Source organism: Xiphias gladius, chromosome 22 (assembly GCF_016859285.1).
Source record: "Xiphias gladius isolate SHS-SW01 ecotype Sanya breed wild chromosome 22, ASM1685928v1, whole genome shotgun sequence".
NCBI lineage: Eukaryota > Metazoa > Chordata > Actinopteri > Istiophoriformes > Xiphiidae > Xiphias > Xiphias gladius.
In genome coordinates this window covers 20,281,193-20,303,272 of record NC_053421.1, presented here as the reverse complement: position 1 = coordinate 20,303,272, position 22,080 = coordinate 20,281,193, and the positions used below count along the sequence as shown (strand labels likewise).

General features: G+C 43.6%; 1 protein-coding gene across 3 annotated transcripts; it reads right to left on the bottom strand.

Moving 5' to 3' along the window:
• Window positions 1-21,952, bottom strand: megf8 (multiple EGF-like-domains 8). 3 transcript variants are annotated; one of them, XM_040118890.1, is made up of 44 exons: window positions 21,517-21,952; window positions 20,612-20,801; window positions 20,329-20,492; window positions 20,024-20,233; window positions 19,676-19,856; window positions 19,303-19,391; window positions 18,374-18,587; window positions 18,094-18,277; window positions 17,476-17,621; window positions 17,277-17,387; window positions 16,992-17,143; window positions 16,622-16,723; window positions 16,260-16,407; window positions 15,718-15,881; window positions 15,141-15,344; window positions 14,319-14,516; window positions 13,805-14,065; window positions 13,566-13,684; window positions 13,314-13,445; window positions 12,903-13,016; window positions 12,623-12,706; window positions 11,773-12,012; window positions 11,413-11,597; window positions 10,993-11,206; window positions 10,545-10,785; window positions 10,299-10,431; window positions 9,906-10,156; window positions 9,442-9,552; window positions 9,220-9,338; window positions 8,891-9,128; window positions 8,614-8,785; window positions 8,212-8,375; window positions 7,958-8,093; window positions 7,638-7,869; window positions 7,393-7,519; window positions 7,086-7,296; window positions 6,575-6,789; window positions 6,284-6,479; window positions 5,983-6,151; window positions 5,660-5,852; window positions 5,400-5,570; window positions 5,122-5,252; window positions 3,507-3,639; window positions 1-3,290 (listed from the first exon to the last, which is right to left on the bottom strand). In XM_040118890.1, exons 1-44 carry the CDS (start codon window positions 21,538-21,540, stop codon window positions 1,791-1,793), a joined length of 8,673 nt encoding a protein of 2,890 aa, XP_039974824.1. In that variant the 5' UTR covers window positions 21,541-21,952; the 3' UTR covers window positions 1-1,790. The 3 variants fall into 3 exon arrangements, with proteins under 3 accessions (XP_039974824.1, XP_039974825.1, XP_039974827.1); XM_040118891.1 differs by having other exon boundaries at window positions 21,622-21,952; XM_040118893.1 differs by lacking the exon at window positions 1-3,290 and having other exon boundaries at window positions 3,518-3,691.
• Between the last annotated feature and the right edge of the window lie 128 nt (window positions 21,953-22,080).

Here is a 22,080-nt window from a genome sequence, read left to right as displayed (position 1 = left end):
TTATTCCACAGACTTTATTTCAGCCGACTCAGGACAGAGACTCTTCACGCAATCTTCTTTACAACACTGTTCCCTTCTTTGAAAACAAAACCCCCCAAAAAACAGAAAACAAACACAACAAAAGTTATGTACAAAAATAAAGTATGTTAAAAAAACATACACAAAAATATGAGACAAAAACAAAACAGTATTAATGCTTATTTGTGGGTGGCTGCTATAAATAGTGACAATATTTATTTGAGCTTTAGTTTGCTTAACTATGATGTGATTATTCAGTTCATGACAAAACCTCTTGTGATTTTTTTCATCTGATAGTAAGCCAGTAGCACCGCTCTGAGGTCATCCGTGACAGTTTCCCATAGGAGGCTGGACGACATCCACTTTTAGTATTTTACATGAATAATGGGGCTCATTGCCTCCATGCAGTGCAAAATGGAAAACAAAGAAAACAAAAAATACTTACGTCAAAACCAACCAGTGAACAAGTAATTCTCATTGCAAATAAAAATGGTGTCAAGTCTTCCCAAAATCTCTCACCAGGAGAACATTCTAACACAACTCTTTCCATTACCATTGTAATAGAGTAACATTTTTCATAGTGTATTTTTGTTTTTAATGCATCCATATTTTTTGATCAAATTGTAGCTATGATATGCTAATACAATCATCTAAGCAGGTAAGTTGCCTGAAGAAAAACAAAAACAAAAAAACAAAACAAAAAAACTTGTCCAGTAAAACTAGCCAAACATCAACATACATTTCATATCAACAAAATGTAATCAAATGTTTCAAAAGGACACATTATTTCTTCATTTTTATGGACGAGTCAAATTATTCTATTGTCAGGAACTCAGGACTAATATTGAAAACGTTATTTTTTTTTTTTTTTTTTTTACAAAAACAATTCATGAAACAAAATGTAAAATATGTCATTGTTATTACTTACTCCAAGAGCTGCACCACACATTTCCATTAACACAAGTAACAAGTGTAAGCCAGTTGACTCACAGACAAGGCAAGAAGTGAAGGCAGATGAGCAGAAAAACAAATAACAATGTAACATAGCAGATGAATGAATATGCAAAAACATACTCAGGAGACTGTTTAACATAAACATAATAACTTACAAGCCTGCCATATATTGAGTTACAATTATAAATCACTCATATCGACTATGATATAAAAACCATCTCGCAAGCAACTCTGACTTTTTTTCCTGCGCTGAGCTGACAATCAAAATCTTGCACATTATGCTGAACCAATTTAAATAGTCTTTTGTTCTCAATGGCAATTTTGATTGTCACTTTTTGGGGTATAAAGCACATGTTGGTTCCAAAGTGAGCAGATGTCTTTCTTAACATCTCTGTTGGTCAATGAGAAGAATTTTTAAACAACAGTCCAGCTTCACTCTTTGTGTGAGACCGACTGTTGAGTGTGCTCATACCTCTTTAGTGATCACAGACAGGATGCAACATTGTTTTGTTGATACGCATAGCAGTTGCAGTGCATTCTAGAGACAGCTGGCTTGGTCATGTGAAGCACTGAAATACAGTACAGCAATACATAATACAATTAAACACACTTAATAATTCATTATACAGTGTATGTACAACTCTGTTCAAAATGCTCATGTTAACTGACTCTGACATATCTCTTTCTTTTGGACTTTGTCTTTGCCTTACAGCTATGTTTCTTTCAAAAAATTAATTTATTATATATCAAACAATTTACAGACTTATCCCATCTCTTTTATCCCTGTCTTATTTCATTTATATCTTTTGTTTGTTTCCCTACATAGCCATAGTGGTCAGGTGCTGATGCCCTAGCAGCCCTTTCCGCCCTGCTCCCGCCCCTGGGTGCCCCCCTCCATTGCCGTGGCCACAGTATTCTTGCAAGTTCTGTCGCAAAGTAACCAGTGCAGAGCCAAGACAGGCACGATTTGGAGCCAAGACACCCCCAGGCAGTTGGAAGAGTACAGTGGCCACCCCAGCCATGCCATCATCTGTGGGCTCTAAGGTGATGGGCCCCACCTTAAAGGAGGAATAGGAAAAACCCATGAGCTGAGAGAGGAAGGGGTCAGAGCGGCAAAAATGCTGGTAACCGCTGTAGGTGGATGGATGGTGATGATGTGAGGCTGGGGTGCCAGCGGTGGTGCTGGCATAGTGGTGGGTGTTCAGGTAGTGCAGCGGCAGGTGCTGGCCGCTGTTGCCCCCTCCACCCAGGTTGAGGTGATGGTGGTGGTGGGCTGTGGGTCCGGAGCCCGGGTCATGTTTATAGGAGACAGCTCCTGCCCTGCCCCTCTGGCCCACCATCACTCCTCCTAACTTGCTCGTGCGGGCATGAGCAAGCGATACTGTGCTGCCCCCCACCCCTCCAACAGCTGAAGGCAGGTAAATGAGCTGAGGCTCCTCCGGTTCAAGGTATATAGTGAGTTTAGCAAAGGGTCTTGATGCCATCTTGGTCATCTCCTGAATGTGGCGACGCTGCTCCCGACGAAAGTCCAGGAACTGCTTAACCTTCCACAGAAGGACACAGACAGACAGGAAGAGGAAAAAGCAGGAGAAGAATACAGAGAAGAAGACAAAAAGATCGATGTGGGCTTGGTCCTGTCGCAGAAACAGCAGACCCTGGGACTCTCCCAGTTTCTCGTCAGTTCCCACACCTCTCAGAGCGATGTAGAAGCGGCTGGATTTCAGGGAGTGCACCTCATGAGGAAAAGTGATGACCACACGATCTCGAACACCACGGACAATCAGCACTGTCTGTGGTTTCCACACAGTGATGTAGGTGATGAGTCCTTCAGCCCGCTCCTCTCTAATTTCTCTTTCAGCCCCTGGAGGTTTTGCTTGCAGCTGCAGCGGGTTGTGGGAGAGCACAGGACCCCCGAGACTGGATGAAGCATTGGCCAACACCTTGATAGGGGACGGAGGGGAATCCTTATCTACCCCAGTCGTTGTCCCCCGAGTTACTGATTCCTCCTCGATTTTGATGGTGTGAATCCCCGTGTACCGGTTCACATCCACAATAAAGGTGTCGTGAGAGTTGGACACATACACCTCCACCTCACCAAAGGTTACATCAATGGTGACCCGGATGTCTACATTGGTGAACTTCGGCTGGGCAGCGAAGAACACTGTGCGACCCTTGGGCAGGTTACGAATGGTAGGATCATGGAAGCAGTTGGTCTGGGACGTGGGGTCAAAGCAGCACTCGGTGTCCACGTTGAACTGACGGTAGCACTGACGCCCATTCACCGGTGTGCCATTGAAGGAGTCTTTGCACTTGGCACACTAAATGGAAGAGCATAAGGAATACGGCATGAATACAACAAGGTCACAAGCTTTCCCCACTCAGTTTTAAATACTAATTTAATCACTGCAGAGAAAGAAAACTAAAGAAATTACTGTGACATTGACCACCCTCTTAATGTGGAAGAGTATTTTGTCATCATTTTGTAAGATGAAAAGCTTCTTCTATATTTGAAATCATTTCTTGCATGCGCATACCTGTTGCCTGTAGCAGTCTTTCCGGTCACTCTGAGGGCTGCTCAGACAGGAGGAGGTCTCTGTGTTGTTTTGGCAGGGGCAACCTGTGCCATCATGTTCATTACACGTGTCTGCATGGCCATTACACTGACACCTGCAACGAAGAGGATAAAATCCAAATACTAAAAGAGGAGAAAATCTGAAAACTGAAAAAGAGAAAATTATTACTCAACAAAAGACACTCTTTTTAGTTACTTGACAACTACTTTATGGAAAACAGCCACGCAGTCTCTTTCGACGCTAGATTTGTCGCTAGGTGCTTTTGTGAAGAGGAGCTGCTAAATATGCGTGAAAAAGTCAGTAAATCTAGCGACAAAGGCTCTTAGTTGGAAAAAATGTCTGTAAACACCCCCTTGAAGACACAATAGAAACTGTTTTCGCCAAGCAACGGCCAATAGTGTAACTTCAGCACTTAAACCTGCAGCATTCAGCTGACAAATGGTGAAACTTTATCACGCACTCAGTCAGTCGGTTACGGACATTCGCATTTATAGGGTTGACCCCGCTGTTCCGTTCCAGCCAAAAAGACAAACACCCCCAACACATCCTGTTTCTTCACCCTCCATTACACTATGACATGTAAACTCTTATGCAGGCAGTTATCCGACTGTTAGATCCAGTTGTTTTATTAATCATGCAAATATAAAGAGCAAGCCAAAGATATATGCTGTTTGCACAAAAGAGTTTATTGTATGTACGTAGAAAGGCATTGGCTTGTGAAAACGGGCCATTCCGTAGGCGATGTCTTAAGGAGGTCAGTTGATGGACACCATGCTACAAACATAAAAGCGATATTTGATTACTCATGTAAGAACTCTCTGTTGTGCAAAGAGACAGATACGGAAAGTACATCATATACAACAATATTTTGCACTACACCCATACTGGGTCATGTCAGATGGATAAGACAAAAACAAAAATTTCAGAATGAGCTACACGTGAGGGAGTGCAGGGTTTCTTCCTGTTTAGGGCACTGTCTCTTGTGAATGGTGGAAGCCTGTGGAAGCCTTGTTAAACTTAGAAATAACTCATCTCCTGGATTCTCTTCCCAAATCGACGAACGCGCCGACATGACTAACTGAAAATAATGCAAATAGCACGAAGGTTTTCTAAGTATACATACCAAAGAATGCATATTAGTAGCTTGAACTTAACAAAAATCCAAGCACTTGAAAGGAGGAAATACAAACATTTGAAAAGGAAAAAAATCCAGTGAAGAGGAGAAATTCTCTTGCTCCTGAAAAAAACCTGTACTGAATATTTTTTTTATCCTATGTATTCATCGCATTTATATGAGGAGACTTCCATCCCATTACTAGCATTTTTGCTGCTGTGAGACCGGGCAGAAAAAACTGACTTTGATGGCAGATGTTAAATTAAAAGAAGAATCAATATTTAGTAACACAACATTCAGTAAGCACTGTATGTCGATGTAAATTATATCTGATAGGCTTAGCATTGTCCCCCCCCCCAAAATAATGGCAACTGTAAGATTATTATATATAATGGCTTTGTAATGTTGCTTTGTGCAGCATGGGAATCCAGTGACTGCTGAGCAAAAAAAAAAATTGCTTACTTTTCACACTTCCCCTGCAGCAGGAAGTAGCCACTGAGGCAGCTCTCACACTTGTCCCCCACACTGTTGTTCTGGCAATTCACACACACAGCATTTTCCTCTGTTGGACCCTCAGACACCCAGTCCTGAACCTGATAAAGAGAAAAAGAGAGATGTACCCCTGAAACTTAACAAGGAGTTAGAATAAAGACAGTGGCCAAAATAAACCAGTAAGCATCACTTGTGTATTTGCTTTTACATATAATCCAAATAAGGCCACAATGTTCTCAGACACTTACACTATTATTGTCCAGAGGAAAGAGCCGTGGGTTTTCCAGGGCCTTCTTATGTTCATCCCGGGACAGACACACAGCACTGTTTCCCCTGCAAAACTCCCGACATGGACGACAAGTGCCGCCTCCTTTGGCAGACCCCACGAACAGTGGCTTACACTTCTCACAGTGCTTACCCTGAGGGGGGGGGGAAGTCAGTACATACAAATGAATGTGGAAAAAACTTTGTTTGAAGTGTGTGGATTTGTATTACTATAAGCACTTACGATGGTGTTATTGTGGCACTCAAGACAAACATCTGGTTTGCTAACACCAGCACAGTTGCTGTGTTTGTTGCAGCTGCACTGAGAGGAGCAGTTATCCCCCACAAAGCCAAAGTGACACTGGCAAACTCCTGGGGACACACATGTCCCGTTCACACAGCCTTGTGCACACACTGGCTCACACTGACCAGAAACACTGAACAGAAGAAAAACAAGAAGAAGTGATTTGGGTAAACCTGTCCAGTTACTATGAAAAGCAATAAAGTAGTTTTTAACAATCCGTGTGTATTTAGTGTATGAGGCATAAACGCTAACTCTTATCTCACCTGCTGAGTATGTAACCCTGTTTGCAGGTGCAGTGGTATCCCTGTGGTAGGTCGTGGCAGTCCTGGGTGCTGTTGCAGTGGTGATGGCCGTTAGCACACTCATCCTCCTCTGGGCAGTGGAGGAAAGACCAGCTGCTGTTTCTCAGGGGGCAAACACCCTCACTCACCCCTGGGAGACAAGAATGGAGTGAATCAGGGGTTAGAAAAGTAGAAACACATTAAGAGAATAATGTAACGTTTAACTGTTACACTCTACAGTCCTCAGCTCCCTCTGTGAATCAACTGAAAAGATATTTCTCACCATCAAGTCCTCCTTGCAGGCAGCGTCCAGCCCCATTGCCCCCGCGAGTAGCACACCAGCCACACTGAGGCCTGGCGATGCACTGGGAACACTGGGTGAGCTGGGAGCAGTGGGGGGAGCAAGAGTCCCCCCCAGAGAGCAGACGACCACACTGACCTGCCTCACATCGCAGGGGCATGAAAGATGGGCTCATGCACTGGAAGATGGGGAGGGACGTTAGCTGCATATGAACATGCTTTGAAAAAAATAACACACAAAATACTCTCTACAGCTCAAGCAGGGCAGTCATACCTGCTGCAGTGCCATGCTCCACACACAGTGCTGCCAGCCCCCATCAGAGCCTCTCGAGCCCAGACAGAGACTGCAGTTAGGAAGACTGTGGCAAGGTGGAGGGCACGGCAGAGGGGGAGAAGACTCCACCTGCATGGGTGAGACGTTGAGCAGGGCGTAGCTGAAACACGTCCAGTCATAGGTTGGGTTCACACTCAGGATGCGTCTTGTCTCACCTGGAGGGAGTCGATGTGTTTTAGTGATAATTTTGAAAAAGGCCCTAAATCTAGTTTTAGAAAACTCAGCTGAAACCTAAAGGGCCATTTAATTTGAGGATCACAATTATCTCCAAAATAATAATTCATCCACATACTACAAGGTGTGGTGATCATGATTATTGAATCACAGTTTCTAGTGTTTTTAATGTTTGGGTTTTTTTTCTTACATGGACATCTTATCTATTTTCAGCTGTGGATTGAGAATGAAAGGAAATCACAATTTTTTCAGGGCCCTTCAACACTATTGCCCATACCTGTGCGTTTGAATTGGCGAGTCCACATGCATTTTCCGGAAGCGGTACACTTGGGGCAGTCAGAAGCCTCACAGCTGGTCTCAGTGCAGTTGCTCGACAGAAAGATCTCTCTTTGGTTGATCCGACAGTCATGTTCAGACGTACAGCTAACAGAGCTGCTGATACAGGCCCCCTCTGGACAGTTTGTGCACCACTTACACTGCAGAGCAGGCTAGAAAATTCAATAAAGAACAGCTTTTAGATGACAGACAGTCCCTCTCTCTCTTTAAGCTAGTGATGGTGGTTGAATAGGTGTGTCATATGTTACCTGTGATGGACTCGAGAACGTCTTTGGGTGTCGGGCCAGGCATTCACTGCAAGTCTTCAGTCTGCGACACTGGTCTGGCTGTCGAGGGGTTGGGGAACAGGGAGACTGGCCAGTGAAACAGCCCATTCTAATGGAGAGTGAGGGAGTGAATAATTTGGATGCATTTTATTTAGTAGCTGCACATAAATTAAAACTCAAGAATATGGTACTATCATTATTTATTTGTCTTCATCCAAATGCACTACCTCTCAGCAGTATCAGAAGAGGCACAGCTTCCCCTACACCAGACACAGCTGCCTGTGGTGGTGTTGCAGGCCTCTGGCGTGGGCAGCAGGGCACAGGGGTCAGAGGGCACAGTCAGGGTTAGGAGTCTGCCCAGAGTGACACCATTGAAGCCTCCTGACAGGAAGAGGCGCCCACCCCAGCTTGTCATGGCAAGAGACACTGAACGATTTACCGGATCTCCTACAGCTGAGACTGAAGGAAAGAGATGAAATGCGTTTACCGTATGGTAAATTATGATTTGACCATAACTGAAGCTGCAGGAAGACATTAGGACAGTCACCTGGTTGTATCCAGGTGTTACAGTTGATCTGATACAGAGACACCGAGTTACTGTAATCTTCTGCTTCTGTCCTCCCCCCAACAATGACCATGGTGTCTTTGATTAGGGCTGCAGCATGGAAGAATCGAGACAGGGGCTGCGTAGCAAAGAGATGACCCAGTTATCTTTATGCACTGGACTGATAGTCGATAACTGCTTGGCGTGTCTAATTTACTGACCTGTTAGAGGTGACAGAGATGAGGTCAGCTTCTTACCTTATTGCCCTGTGAGGGGACCAGCAGAGACCAGGTAAGGTTGGGGTAGTACAGACTGTAGAGCTCGCCCGAGGGTTCCACTGTCTCCACGTGAAAGCGGTAGCCTCCAAAGACATAGATGGCATCAGTTTGCTCGTGGTAGACTGCTGAGTGGCCATACAAACCTGATTGAAAAAAGAAAAGAATAAAATAAAGAAAAAAATAAAATAAAGTGTGGTTGCTGCATCTATGTTTGTGTTGTCTATTTTTACACATTTTCAAAATGTAATCCTGAATTTCTCTGTGAGGTAAACTAATAAATGAACTATTTTTGTACTTATGGTGAAGTTGCATCAGTAAGTGAGTTATTGACTGAATTAAAAACTATGTTACATCCCTTAAAAAACAGAAGGCCTCAAAAACCTGTAGGTGGTGTTCCAGTGTGTGGGGCAATGGTCCAGTTCCCAGAAATAGGGCTGAACTCCAGTAGATGGTGGTTGAAGCCGTTCTCTGGAGAGTAACCTCCAATCAACAGCACAGAGGAGTCACGGCGTACAGTCAGAGTGTGGCCTGCCACTGGGGGCAGCACTGAGCTCTGTCAGAGACACGAAATTTTTATTTGTTAGAGGTAAAAAAAAAAAAAAAAAAAACCTTGAGATTTTTCAAATAATTGTATTTCCACATTTAATCTAATCCTAACCTTCTGTTCTCTCCAGACTAAACTGCTGAGATTGAGACTCCAGGTATCCATGGAAACACCGTTTTGAGTGACACCGCCCACTACCAACATGAAGTTGTGACTGGGTCCGTGGCTTCCAGAGCCAGACTCGTGACTGCTCAGCAGTGCAGAGGCGTGGTGATAGCGAGGGCTAGGTGTCAACCCCTCTTCCACGGAGCTTGTCAACATTTGGGTCCAACGATGTTCCAACACAGAATATCTAAATGAACCAGTAAATACAGTACAGTAACACCTTAAAAGTTTTATGACATTAATGCTACTAGGAACAGTCTCAGGTTATGTGCACCTACCTGTAGACATTTCCCAGAATGCCCTCTGACAGAGACAGTCCTCCATACATCCAAAGATTGCCCTGTGGTCCGCACACCAGAGTGTGGCCCATCCTGTGGAGGAACCTGTGGGCCTGGTTCTGTGGGGCAAGTGCATACGAATGTGTGTTTCTGTGTGTAAAATTCATTAATCGTGCAAAATAAAATAAAAAATTAATTGTTTATGTTATGTTGTCACCCTACCACTGTCAGTTGGGTGTCCAGTAGTGTTTCCCAGACCAGGCTGTTGGAGTCCCGAGGAACAGAGCAGTCTGAGCCAGCCCAGCTGTCCGAGCACAAACATACTCCCAGAGACTGACACAAACAAAATTAGTTGATTAGCAATGCAGGAAAATTTGTTCTTTCATTTTGTAGTATTTCAAAATTCCTGTAGCTCAACCTGAATTTCTTGCATACTTAGGAGTTGATACTGGCTGGATTACTTAAAAAAGACACATTATTCCAAAGCTCAATATTATTTTATAGCGAAGAATATTACGAACACATCACAACAAACCAAATGTCAGAGTATTCAACTACAAAAAAATGGTGTGTTATGGTACTCTAGTACTAAACAATAAGATTTTACACAATCTCCATATTTTTGGAAAACTTGGATATAAAACCAATTTTAAAAAGTTCTTTATATAAATTGCCACAATTCTTACTATATTACAAGCTCCTCTTCCTTCTGCTATTCCACAGTCCTGAGGGCACATGGGCCGGTCACAGTGGGGTCCCCCATATCCCTGAGGGCACTGGCAGAGCCCGCTTTGGCACTGGGCTCCACCTGGACACACAGGTGACCCCTCTTCACCCTCGTCAGAGCTCTGGTGACACCGCCGCACCCAAAAAGATGCATTGAAGCCTTGAGGTTTGTTTGAAGAGACGTTGGCCTCAAAGTAGACTGAGATCACACCTGGTGGTAAAAGATAAAATACAATATTGTGAAAGTGACTTAAGACTTTGTATGTTAAATCAGTTATGGCGAATAGTGTGCTTATTAGTGAATGAGGGTTAAACTGGTGCCACAAATTTAAGCCTTTAGGTTTCAGGGATACCTGAGGTGGCCTCCACTGTGATAGGCTGAGTCCTTGTGGTGCCACAAAATGCTCCAATTAGGTTGTGATCTGAATGTACAACTCCATTGCCCAGAAAACGGGGGAGGCCATCAAAGACATAGACATATGAGCTCTGCAAAATAAAGCATAGGGATTGCAATGGAGACAGTGTATACTGACAGTTTATGATGCTACAGTACAGCTAACGCTAATTTGTTTGTATGATCAGGTCATGCTTGTACTCACTTTACAATGTGTATGGGAGTCTGGATGTAGAGTGAGGGCTACAGGGGGACACAGCTGTCTGGGCAGACAAGGTGCCAGGTTCTCAGTCACAGAGAGGACCCACAGGCAATGAGAAAGTCCTCCTTTCCCCTCTGTGCCACTTCGCCATCCCAGAGACGAGGAGAGAGGCATAGTGGAGGATGAGGTGGAGGAGAGCAGCACAGAACGGCCCTGGCACTGGCGGTAGCATGTGCCGTTGTTTCTATTGGATAGAGAAAGTCATGAAGAAAGAATCTGAAAATACTAAAATTGACCAAAGATATTTTTACTGTTTTCACACATTTTATACTTTTGTCAGTATTTTACTATAATCCCCACTCCTTGATTTTGGAATGTTTTCAATTAGTACAGACACAAAAGAAAACAAATTAGGCATTAAACTTAATGAATATGGTGAAGATCTCCCTACCTGGGGTCTCCGTAGTAACCAGGCAGGCAGGACTCACAGTGTGGTCCCTGGGTGTTGTGGGTGCAGTAGCATTGGCCTGTCTGGTTGTGACAGTAGCCTCGGAGAGGGTCGCCATGGCCATTGCACTCACAAGGAACACAGCCACCGCCACCAGCCAGGGCTGAACCAAAGCTACCCGGACGGCAGTGCTCACAGTGAGGCCCTGTAGTCCAATCTGATAGAAAGAGGAAGAATGTCAGCAGAGGAACTTGCAACCAATGCATAACCAATGTACTTTCAGTTATATGAATTGTGAGTATGATTTTACTTCATAATTGTCCCAATGGGACAATAAGGAGGCCAGTTATCCTGCACTGGCATTACTTAAAAACAAAGAATGACTGAAAATAAGTGACTGAAATCCTTCTATTAAGGTCTCACCCTGGCATTCGTCACAGATCCCTGGAGCAGTAATGCAGGTGGAGTGGAAGTTGCATCCACAGTCCACATCACATTCAACACCACTCAGTACCAGAGTGGCAGGGTCAGACGTCCAGCCCAGGGAACATTCACACTCAAACCGTGGGCTCCCGCTACATTGGCCCTCACGACATTCATTGTAGCACCTGAGGCAGGGGGAAAATTGTGTTGGGTGGTGGTGGTAAGGGGTCATAATGTCCTTATTTCCAGATTTAAAAAAGCAATCCTGATAACTAAATGGGAAAGGTGAAGAAGAATTTTAGGTTAAGAGAGTTTAAGCATGGTTCAGCAGAGGAACACATTTTAGGTGAAGACTCCTACGTCTGGTTGCAGTGCAATGTGCCATCCCCTGTGTATCCTCTCTCACAGTGGCACTCGTATGAGGTGGGAGTGTTGATGCAAGTGGCGAAGGGGTGACAGTTGTGGAGACCCAGCCTGCATTCTTCGACATCAGGACAAGTGGGGTAGGACCAGATCGCATCTCGCTCTTCGTCATCCAAGTGCTCCAGCTCCATCTCCATTTCCAGTGGTCGAGGCGGGGCTGAGGTCTGGGGCTCAGGGCTGGAGGAGCAGGACGAGGAGATGTGAAGTGGGACAGGTATAAAATATCCATCTATCCATCCATTCATTTTGTTATTGCTTTAAGAAGAAGTTCTGTAGTAGTTAGTAACATAAAGTTGGGGGGCATTCTAAGGTATATGAAGGTTCAGAAAGCAAAATTCAGCCATCATTACAAAATATTTGTTTTTAATGTATATAACTGATTACAGTGAAATGTCTTTCAATATATAAACTGGGACAAGTAGATTTAACTCATCAATGAGTCTTGCAAATGTTTATTAAAATATCTAGTACTTAAAATACTTGTAAAGGGTGGAAATGGTTAAAAACCTGTTAATATTTACTAATTATTGTTTTATGCTCATAATTTTTTTAATGCAGTTGTCCTATTTAACTTAGTAACTGCATTGTGAAAAACAAGTTAAGGACCCCTTCTCATTCCAGGACCTGACTACGACAAATAAATTCTGAACCTTTGAGAAGAACTCCACCCACAATGTTTAGAGCACAACATTACCTATATAACAAAAGCCCTGGTCTTGTAAGAAAAAGTCATATGCCTCCAGACAACTTACTGTATCATGTCATGACACTGTAAGAGATAACATACTTGGCAGCCCGTGCTTCAGCCACAGCCAAACTGCAGTTATACACCGAGGGATCATCCATTCCTGCCCAGTCTCCCCTCAAACATCTGAAAAGATGAGTGGAAAACACAGAATAAATTCAAGAAAATCACAATAAAAACACTGACTATTAACATATCAGCAATTTGATAATAAGAAAGGATTTAATAATAAGTTATTCAAATAAGTCGTGTTTTGGCCATATATGTACTTTCACTGTACAGTCTGCTTGTCAAAGTATTGTTATATGTTTGCCATACTTACTTTCCAATTGTGGGATTGTTGTAGTCACCACACCAGCCACACTGGAATGTTCGCAGGCAGTCTATGCATGTGTTTAAAGCTGAACATTGCTTACACTGGGGAACCGAATGAACGCTGATGGGTAAGAGAATAAACAATAAGAAATTGACATGATTGATCCAAGGTTAATTTCAACTCACTAACTGAAAAAATATGCCAAATATTTCTCACTGAACTTTCAATTTTAAAATTTAATTGGTTCTTTGTCTTGTTTTTGTTTAAGTAATGTGATTGTACTGTTGTATGTGTTACAGTTGAGTTCTAAAATTAACAGGAAACCATATGTGCAACTGCAAAAAAATTTTTTTATTTGTATCAAGTGTAAAGTAAAAATACAATGAAAAAACAGTTTTAAAAATGTCCTCATTTTACCTGTCATACCAGTCTCTGCACTCTCCATAGGGGTATTTTGTGAGGTAGGCAGCAAAATAGAAGCAGGCCTGGGCTGACTCACACCATGCACACTGGCTGGAGTTAGAGAGGCACTCACCACATGTCTTTCTCCTTTGTAAGACAAAAATATGACCAGACAGGAGAGGAAAGTAGGCGTGAGTTGTAGGTTCTTATGTAAATAATTTAACATCTGTAATTAACCGTGTTAAAAACATCGTTTTTCAAACTCACTGGTTGCAGACTGTAGGACACCCCCTTGGGTCACGTATGGATCCATCTAGTCTTCCCCGTCGACTGCACTGGTAGTCACCTTTCTTGCTGGAATTTATCTGCCACTCACAGTAAGGATCCTGCAGGTCAAAGATAACTTTGCATGAGTTAGGAATAGAGTAGCTCCACATTAAGCTATATAATATCAGCAACATACTGACACTCTGTCAAAAGTTTTTTAGGTGTTATCTGTCTTGTACCTGAGTACAAGCAGAGCAGTCTCTGTACTCTTCACACAAGGTGCATTGCTGGGGTGCCAACAGCAGATGGCGCTGACCTTCTTCCTTGCCTTCTACCTTCTCTCCCTCAGGGCAGGGTTGGAGATCTCGGCTGTCCCGCAGCAGGCAGCGGGACAAAGATGGGCACCAGCCACAAGACTGGTCAGACAGACACGCCAGACAAGACATGTACCCAGAGCAGGAACCTGAGCGGTAGGGCTCCAAGAAAAGGAAGGAGATTTCCTAGAAGAAGAGTAAGTTATGGAGAAAAGCACATGAGGTAAGATTTCTGAATCTGTTTCATGAATTACGGAATCTCACTGTGCAGCGATATAACAGAAATTTAAATGTGCCAGAAACACCAACTTGAATTTTTATTTTATTTTTTTACTTTCACTACATATTATGATTAAACATACAGTGGGGTCCAAACGTTTTGGAACCCACTGTATTTGTTGTTGTGGAGAAGCACATGTTTAATTGTGCCAGTACTCACACTCCCTCCAGGCAATGTTCTATTCCAGATCAGGGCCATTTCACTGGTCTGCCCTGAACCAGAGTTGTTAAGGTAGCCCTCAGCCTGAACAAGGTAATGGTTGCCCCTGGTAAGGTTTGAGAACAGTCTACTCCCATCTGTGCGAGACAGCAGCTTCAACTCTTTCTCCTGCTGAGCTGTCCAACGACCCACCACCTCCTATTCCGATAGTTAAGGGAAAAAAGGAAAAAAGAAAAAGTGGAGAAGAGTTAAGTAAAAATGATCATAATTAATTGCTGCTAATTTAAATAATCTCTGTCATTTCATTTAACTTTTATCTTATATCTGTTGAACAGCCTTTTTAAATGAAATTAGCATTCTAGAAATGTGGGCAATGTAATATCCCAGAATTTAAATGAAAAATGTAAATGATCTCAATCTATTACAATATATTTTTACCATACATTACACTTGTACATGTTTAATTCGGGGGGATTCAACACTTCAACAGCAAAACTGTCAAAACACACACATGTAGTCTTGCTGTCAAGTAAGGTTGATATAATTTATAGCAGACACAGACCCAATCCAGGATGCGTCAGATATACAGAGAGGTATTTTGTCCTGCACTGATTACTCCCATGGGGATGCCTGCCTTCGACCAGTAATAATGTTATTGCACATGGGACGAAAATCACTAAATTATGTGTAGTGAAAATTATATTATAAGACCTTGTTTAGAGCAACTAATCCTATCAATACTTTCCAATTTTAGATGGAAAGTTTGTTTTAGAATAATTTATTCAATTAAAAAAACAAAAAAACAAACACAATTTCCCTCACCAGCTGGCTGGAGTTGGGCCCTGATGCCATTTGAGCCTCAAAATGAAGCCTCTGGATGCGAGCCCACATGGAGACAGTCTCGGTGGGAGGGGGTGCCGGTGGCGGAGCCCCCCACAATGGGTGGATGAAGCCCCTGAACTGTAGGGCAACATCCATTTCTGTGGTGGGACTAAGGATGATGTTGGTGCTGCGGAGGATGGAAACCTGGCAAAGGGGTGAGGAGGATGACGGATAGAGGAGGATGGATGGAAGTGGAAACACATCAACAGAAGCACTATTCTCTACAAACTGCTTGACAAACTACATAAAAAGGGAATCTTCTCTATGAGCGCATTGCAGAACAAACATAGAGGAAAAAAAAAAAGAGAGAAGTGAGCACTGGAGTCAAGAGGTTAAAAAGCCAAGAGCACGAAGGAGAAATGAACAATAAAAGACAAACAATCACAATTTCAAGGTGTGGAACTGCAGTGGGTCAAAGTGTCAAAGTAATGTTGGAGGAAGGCAGGAGTATAAGCAGAGAGGGAAGTAGTTACAACCACAACCAGTAAAGTTAGCACTTGAGATTTGGACTCCGTACCTTGTCAGGCTGGGAGTCGTTGCGGGGGTGCTGGAAGGTGAGCAGGTGCAGTCCCGGGACATAGTTCTCGGTGCGACAGGAGTGGAGGGAGGTTAGGAAAAGGGTACGCTCCCCCCACCAGCCGTACGCCCCTGAGATCTGGTCCACACGGCACGCACTTCGCTCTGTGAGACCGAGAGGGAGAGGTCAGCACACAAAAAATACATCTGACCTCTTAATATCTCATAATACAGCAGTTTCCTAAAGTGTACTACTGTACTGAAACGGATGTGATCTGTGACTTTTGTGTGACGTGTTCAAAGGAGTAACAACACATTACCTCACTGCACCAAAGGAAGTATGCGATGGGACAGGCAAGTCAAATCGTGGTCTGAGTAGCCTGTCCAATCTAAGCTAGGTGTAGTCAAGTCACTGTGCTCAGTCTCTGAAACACGCCCAACATGAGTCTAGTCCCTCCCATGTCAACTCCCAACATCTTTTTTTTTTCAGTATGAGGCTCAGCCCTTCTCTTCTGCCCTCCTTCCTCCCTCCCTGGGTCTCACCTGACACTGGTAGGCAGGACTCATTCTGAACACACCAGCCAAATTCACCAGGTGCACGGGCTAGAAAAGCTGGAGTGCCACTGAACACTAGACAGGATTGGCAGTCAGACAGAAAACGTGCCAGGCCCAGGCAACCAGTACTGCCACACTGTGAACACAAAACCAGGGTTAAAAATTGTAGTGGTAATCCTGACAGACATTCGTACAGACACACCAAAGTGAAAAAAAAATGTTTTGGGCATCTGTTAATGTCTGGATTATGGATATAAGAATAATATATTTTTAAGATACATTTGTATGCATAAGACAGAGTGTGTTCAACTGAGGTGCAAGTTGCAAGGTTGCGCCGGAAGAAGTGTTACCGGATTAGTTGGCTGGTACTCTCGACAACGGCCTTCACACCAGCTGCACTCTGGGTTCTTGAGGCACATACTTTCATCTAGCGCCTCAGCACAAACAGCGTCCTGGTAAGGCAAAACACACACACACACACACACACACACACACACACACACACACACACACACACACACACACACACACACACACACACACACACACACACACACACCCACATTTATACACAAGGACTTTCCCTAGTTACTCTTGTTCAACACTATTTTTTCACCCCTCTCCCATCAGTCTTTATACTGCTTAGGTAAATGTGCCAGTTTTCCCAATGATACGGTTTCCTGTTCTATTGTTTTATGATGATATGACACCTTCACTCACCCTGTCGCCTTGATCACTACTGACGAACAGTGGAACTTTGTAAGCGACCAGGTCTCCACGGGCAACACCACTGTAACCCCCAGCAACCAGCAGAACTCGTCCTTCCATCACAGCAGCAACATGCGAGTAACGCCCCCTCACAGCATCCCCACCTTCAAAAAAATGAAAGTTTTGTAGGCACTGCGTGTGCAGGTTTGCACTTAACAATTGGCTATAAATGAAAATTGAACTGTGTTTCTCAGTGTGTGAGAGTTGTGACAGAAGATAAAGTCTACAAGAACTCACGGAGTGACCACCTCTCCCCAGCAGACACCCATTGGTGACAGCCCAGATGGTAAAAGAAGATCTCCTCATCATAGCACTTTTCCTCTTGGTAGTGAATATGTACATTCCCCCCTGGGAGAGAAAGGCAGGATGAAAGGAGGACAAATATACACAGGACTCCACTGCATGGATTGTGTCTGCTAATTTTGTGGATGCTCACCATAGACCACCATGTAGTTTCCAATGACAGTGGCTGAGTGGAAAGCTCTCTCTCTGGGTCCTGTTGCTGGGAAACGGGAACGGAACGATGTCCAAAACCGCCTCTCCACGTGGAACACGTCTGTGTTGTTCACCCTCACACTAAATCTTAGAAAAATATACAGCAAGGGTGCTTTTAGTATCTCTTTCGGTAACCACTTGTTTTATTATGTAAATAATTTCTTCTTCTGCTAGTCTTATCTTTGTCTTTTTCTGGAGGGCTTCATTTAACAAGCTTTCGTATAGGAATCACGTTTTATCTTCCCAAATCTAAAGGTGTGAATAATGATAATAATAATAATAATAATAATAATAATAATAATAATACAAAAAACAAACAAACAACTAAAATAAACAAAAAAAAAGAAAACGAAAATGACAAATCTGCAAATCCCAAAACAAACAGAAATACACTCCAAAACTAGGCAGCCAACTGTTCCCCTTCCTCCTTAACAACCGCAAATAGAAAAGTGAGCACAAAATGTTGATACATATGTCACAGTCCTCATTTTCTCTCACTCTTCCTACGAGCTGTGTGTATCACTGTATCCAGTATACCCATACATGAGAGGGTGTGTACCTGGCGGTGGTGGGCCGGTGGCCTCCGTAGACCAGCAGTGTCCTAGATGGGCTGTGGAACACCATGGAGTGGCCAGCAGTGGCTGGGGGTTTCCCACCGGTGGGCTGAACTGTCTCCCACCGTCCAGATCCACGCAGGCCGAACCGATACAGAGAAGAGGAAAACATATCCTCCTCAGTGCGACCTGGGAAATAAGTTCAGGTGAGATTTATTTCTTAAGAGATAAAGGTATGACAATCCAAACACAGACTACAGGGTGACAATATAATGTGAAACCCACCTCCAAATACATAGAGATAATCATCCACTACAGCTGAAGCATGATTAGCCAGTTTAGGGGCCCCCTGTGTATTTGAAAAGCCAAGTTGTTGCCAGTCATCATGAAGTGGCCGGTACATCCAGACATCACTGGCCAGGGAGCCGTTGGCTAGCTCTCCTCCAAAGATGACCATGTTACCCATCCACTCTACTGCTGTGTGGGAATGACGAGCCACCTGACAACACATGAGTGCCAAAGAATGCAGGAAGGAAGGGGATGACATTGTAATGAAATATAAGAAAATGGTAGCACTTATATTCATGTTGACTGTGTTTACACATACACAAAAACAAACAAATTAAAAAAAAACAAGTAACTGTGAGAAATAAGGAAATAGCAGAATGCATTTAGTTGTACTGCCATAACCTGAATACTATAAACCTGCATTTACACACTTGGTCAGTAATCAGGTTTTTCAACCATATCTGGCATATTTTACGTGTATTCCTCATATGACGCTCTGGGCTATGGAGTTTTGTTGCCATGGTATCTGGGAAGATAACGCAGCAAGAAGACAGGCTCTGTGGTGAAAATAATGTGCACTTGTGTCTGAGTTTTACAAATGATCTACTGTTCAGCAGTGGAATCCAACTTTGTCAGACTTGCATGTTTCAGCTCAAGTGGATACCAGACTTTGTATTAAAATCTTTTTAAAAAAATACTTGCTTACTTGCTACAACTAATTTTGTTTCCTTTCATCCTTCTGCCAAGAAATAAGGTTTTCCAGCAGAATTCTAGCTGTGTTAACAACATTTAAGGAAACCAGTTTCCTTGTTTCTTGTTTACCTGCTATTTTAAGGATTAGCTTACATAGTAAATCAGATGCAAGAGGGGGCAGAGGCAAAAACTGTGTGTGTGTGTGTGTGTGTGTATATCCACAAACCACTTACAGGAGAGTGACCATAAGACCTGCTTTCCCATTGGTTGGATGTGAAATTGTATTTGATCAAGTCACCAAGAGCTCTGTTCAGATCAAATCCTGCATGGGAAAGAAGTGATATTATTGCAATTAATTATCAAAAACACTATTAGGTAATAGAGAAAAGCAATATTGAAGTTGATTAAAATCTTAAATAAAATAGAAAATCTTTGAACAGTGTTAGAAGGTAGAATAAATCTGCCGAGCATTGAGGAATTAACTTACAACTAGTGGGTTAAAGAAAGGGATGGAGGGTGGGTTTCACTTCCAAATATTTGCTGTTTACAGTCATTTACCATTTATAAAAACAACATCAAAAGAAATAAACAGTGCGTCACGCTCACCGCCAAACAAGTACATGGCTCCAGTGGAGGACAGATACACGCCAGCAGAACCCGTCCTGGGAGGCGTGTAGGGGTTTCCCTCACTCACACGCCACCACTGCCCCACTCCGTTGTCATCATGGAGACCAAGCTGGCAGCTGTGACCTAGGAAGCCTGGGTTACACAGACAGCGCTCTCCTTTCTGAGATAAAACATGGAAAATAAGAATAGTTAAAGACCAGTAATCAGTGTTTCAATAAACTGCCCAAATGACATAATCAAGTGTTATTCAGGGAAGGATGAGTAATTCTTTGGCTGAAGACTGTTTGCTTTGTGTGTTCATTAAATCTTCCCTTTTCCTACTCTTACCTTGTCACACTGGCCATTCACAGAACAGGCCTTGGAGCACAGAGGGGTTGTACAAGCTGCTCCTCCCCAGTCCTGATGGCATTGGCATTTTGATATAGAGGAATCACAGCGGCCATGACCACCACATGCTCCAGGACACAAAGAGAAGGTGTAGGTTGCATTGAAGCCCAGGAGGTTGTAATTAGCGTCACTGAAGAGATGAAGCAGCATCTGGAACGGGTACAGTAAATAAGGGAAACAAAGTTATTTGCTATAATTACAACGCTTTCTAGATGTTTCTCATTGGTCATGTCTTAATTGGTTACCTTGCCAGACTTGGCTTCAATGGGTTGAGGCAGAGTGTTGCCACTCAGACTGGCAAGGAGAGGGTTCTGGTAGGAGTCACCATCATAAACAAACAGGTAATCATAGGTACACTCTGTGTCCATGAAGGTGAAATTCAAGACAATACGGTGGCTGTTGCTTGGAGCTGGAAGATATAAAATAGGTGGTAAATATCAGTGTGATTTGTCTCAAACTAGTATTTAGTTACCTTTTAATTAACAATGTTCCCATGTCCAAGACAGTGTCTTATCTAGGTAATAATACCTTTGATAAGCCACTCGCAGTTCCCATTGACAGAGTAGTTTCCCGGGCCATCTGTGACATAGCCTGGTGGTCCCCTCAACACCTGCCTGTGGCCCTTGCAGTCCCCTGCCTGGCACACAGGTGACTTAGCCAACAGAAGAAACACCAGGATGAAGGAGACAGGGAGGGGAGAGGCCATCACTGGCACCACCTGCATGATGGGAAGGAAAATGTGAGAGTGATTTGGTGCGGGTTCTGATGGTAACATTTGCACCAAGAATATGCAGCAAATAAAATTTCAGACGGACCTATTACACAAGACAAAGGCCCTATGCCCACATAATATAGAGGGCTGAGTTTAATGGAAATGGAAACAGTCATGTAACGTTTTGATCCCACAAACAACTTCCGAGTGGCCCGTTACATGGTTCTCCTTTTGCAGACTATCTCACTGCAGGATTCCAGTTTAAATCTGCGTAACCCCTCTGTAAACTGCTTCACTGCAAGGCAATTCCCACTGCACAACTGAACAGACTTAAGTGTGGCCCAATTACGATGCCGGATGCGCATTGCGAGACTCCGAGGCAGCCTCTGGAAGAAACACGTATTTTGATGAGCTAATAACTGTTAGCCCTGAGTACAGTAGCGTTAGCTCAGTGCATCAGTCTCACAAACATAACAGTAACGTTAAACGAAGGTTTTCACTCACGTAGCCGTAACGCTATATACAAAGAATGCTATACGCCAACATAGAGTTTACTTATTGCGTTTCTTACACCCAACTGGTCAAAGAATAAACAAACTTATTTCGGCAACAAGGGGCTGTCTGCAGGCGATGAAAACAAAGCTAACGTAAAGGGCTGCTAAGCTAAGCTAGCTAACCGAATTCCGTTAACAGCCTGGGGTTGTTGCATTATCACACTCACCAGTTCCCGTCTCTTTGGCCCCATGATAATTTACATTTTCGGTGGCCCTCTTAACGCCAGCTACCACATGAGCCAACTTATCGTTAGCGAGTGCTGAAGACTTACAGCTCGCTAAATTGGCTAGCAACGACTGATTCGGATGACCCGCAGCGGACAGCTGCGGACTCTGGCGACAACACGGTGCTCTGCTAGCTTGTCCGCTAGATAGCGGTAGCGGCTCAGCCAAATCCAGATGCGCAGTCGTCAGTGGCTGAAGAATCTACCGGGATAAGTCACTCTTTGGAGTAATTCATCATTATGTAATTACGGAAAGATGTTTCCGGAACTCGTTGCCATTACTCAAGTGGTAAATGCCGCCCGCTAACAACGACGCCGTTTAAAAGGCATCGACGCGATTCCTGCGGTCCAGCTCATGGACAGATGCCCGTTGTTTTGGTGTTCATGGCTGGCGAGCAGTAACCGGTGGTTGCCAACACAAAAGACAGCGGCGTGTCCCACCACTGCCATCCAGCGGAGATGGGCAACAACATTTAAACATCTGCATATAGACCACACGGAAACCAT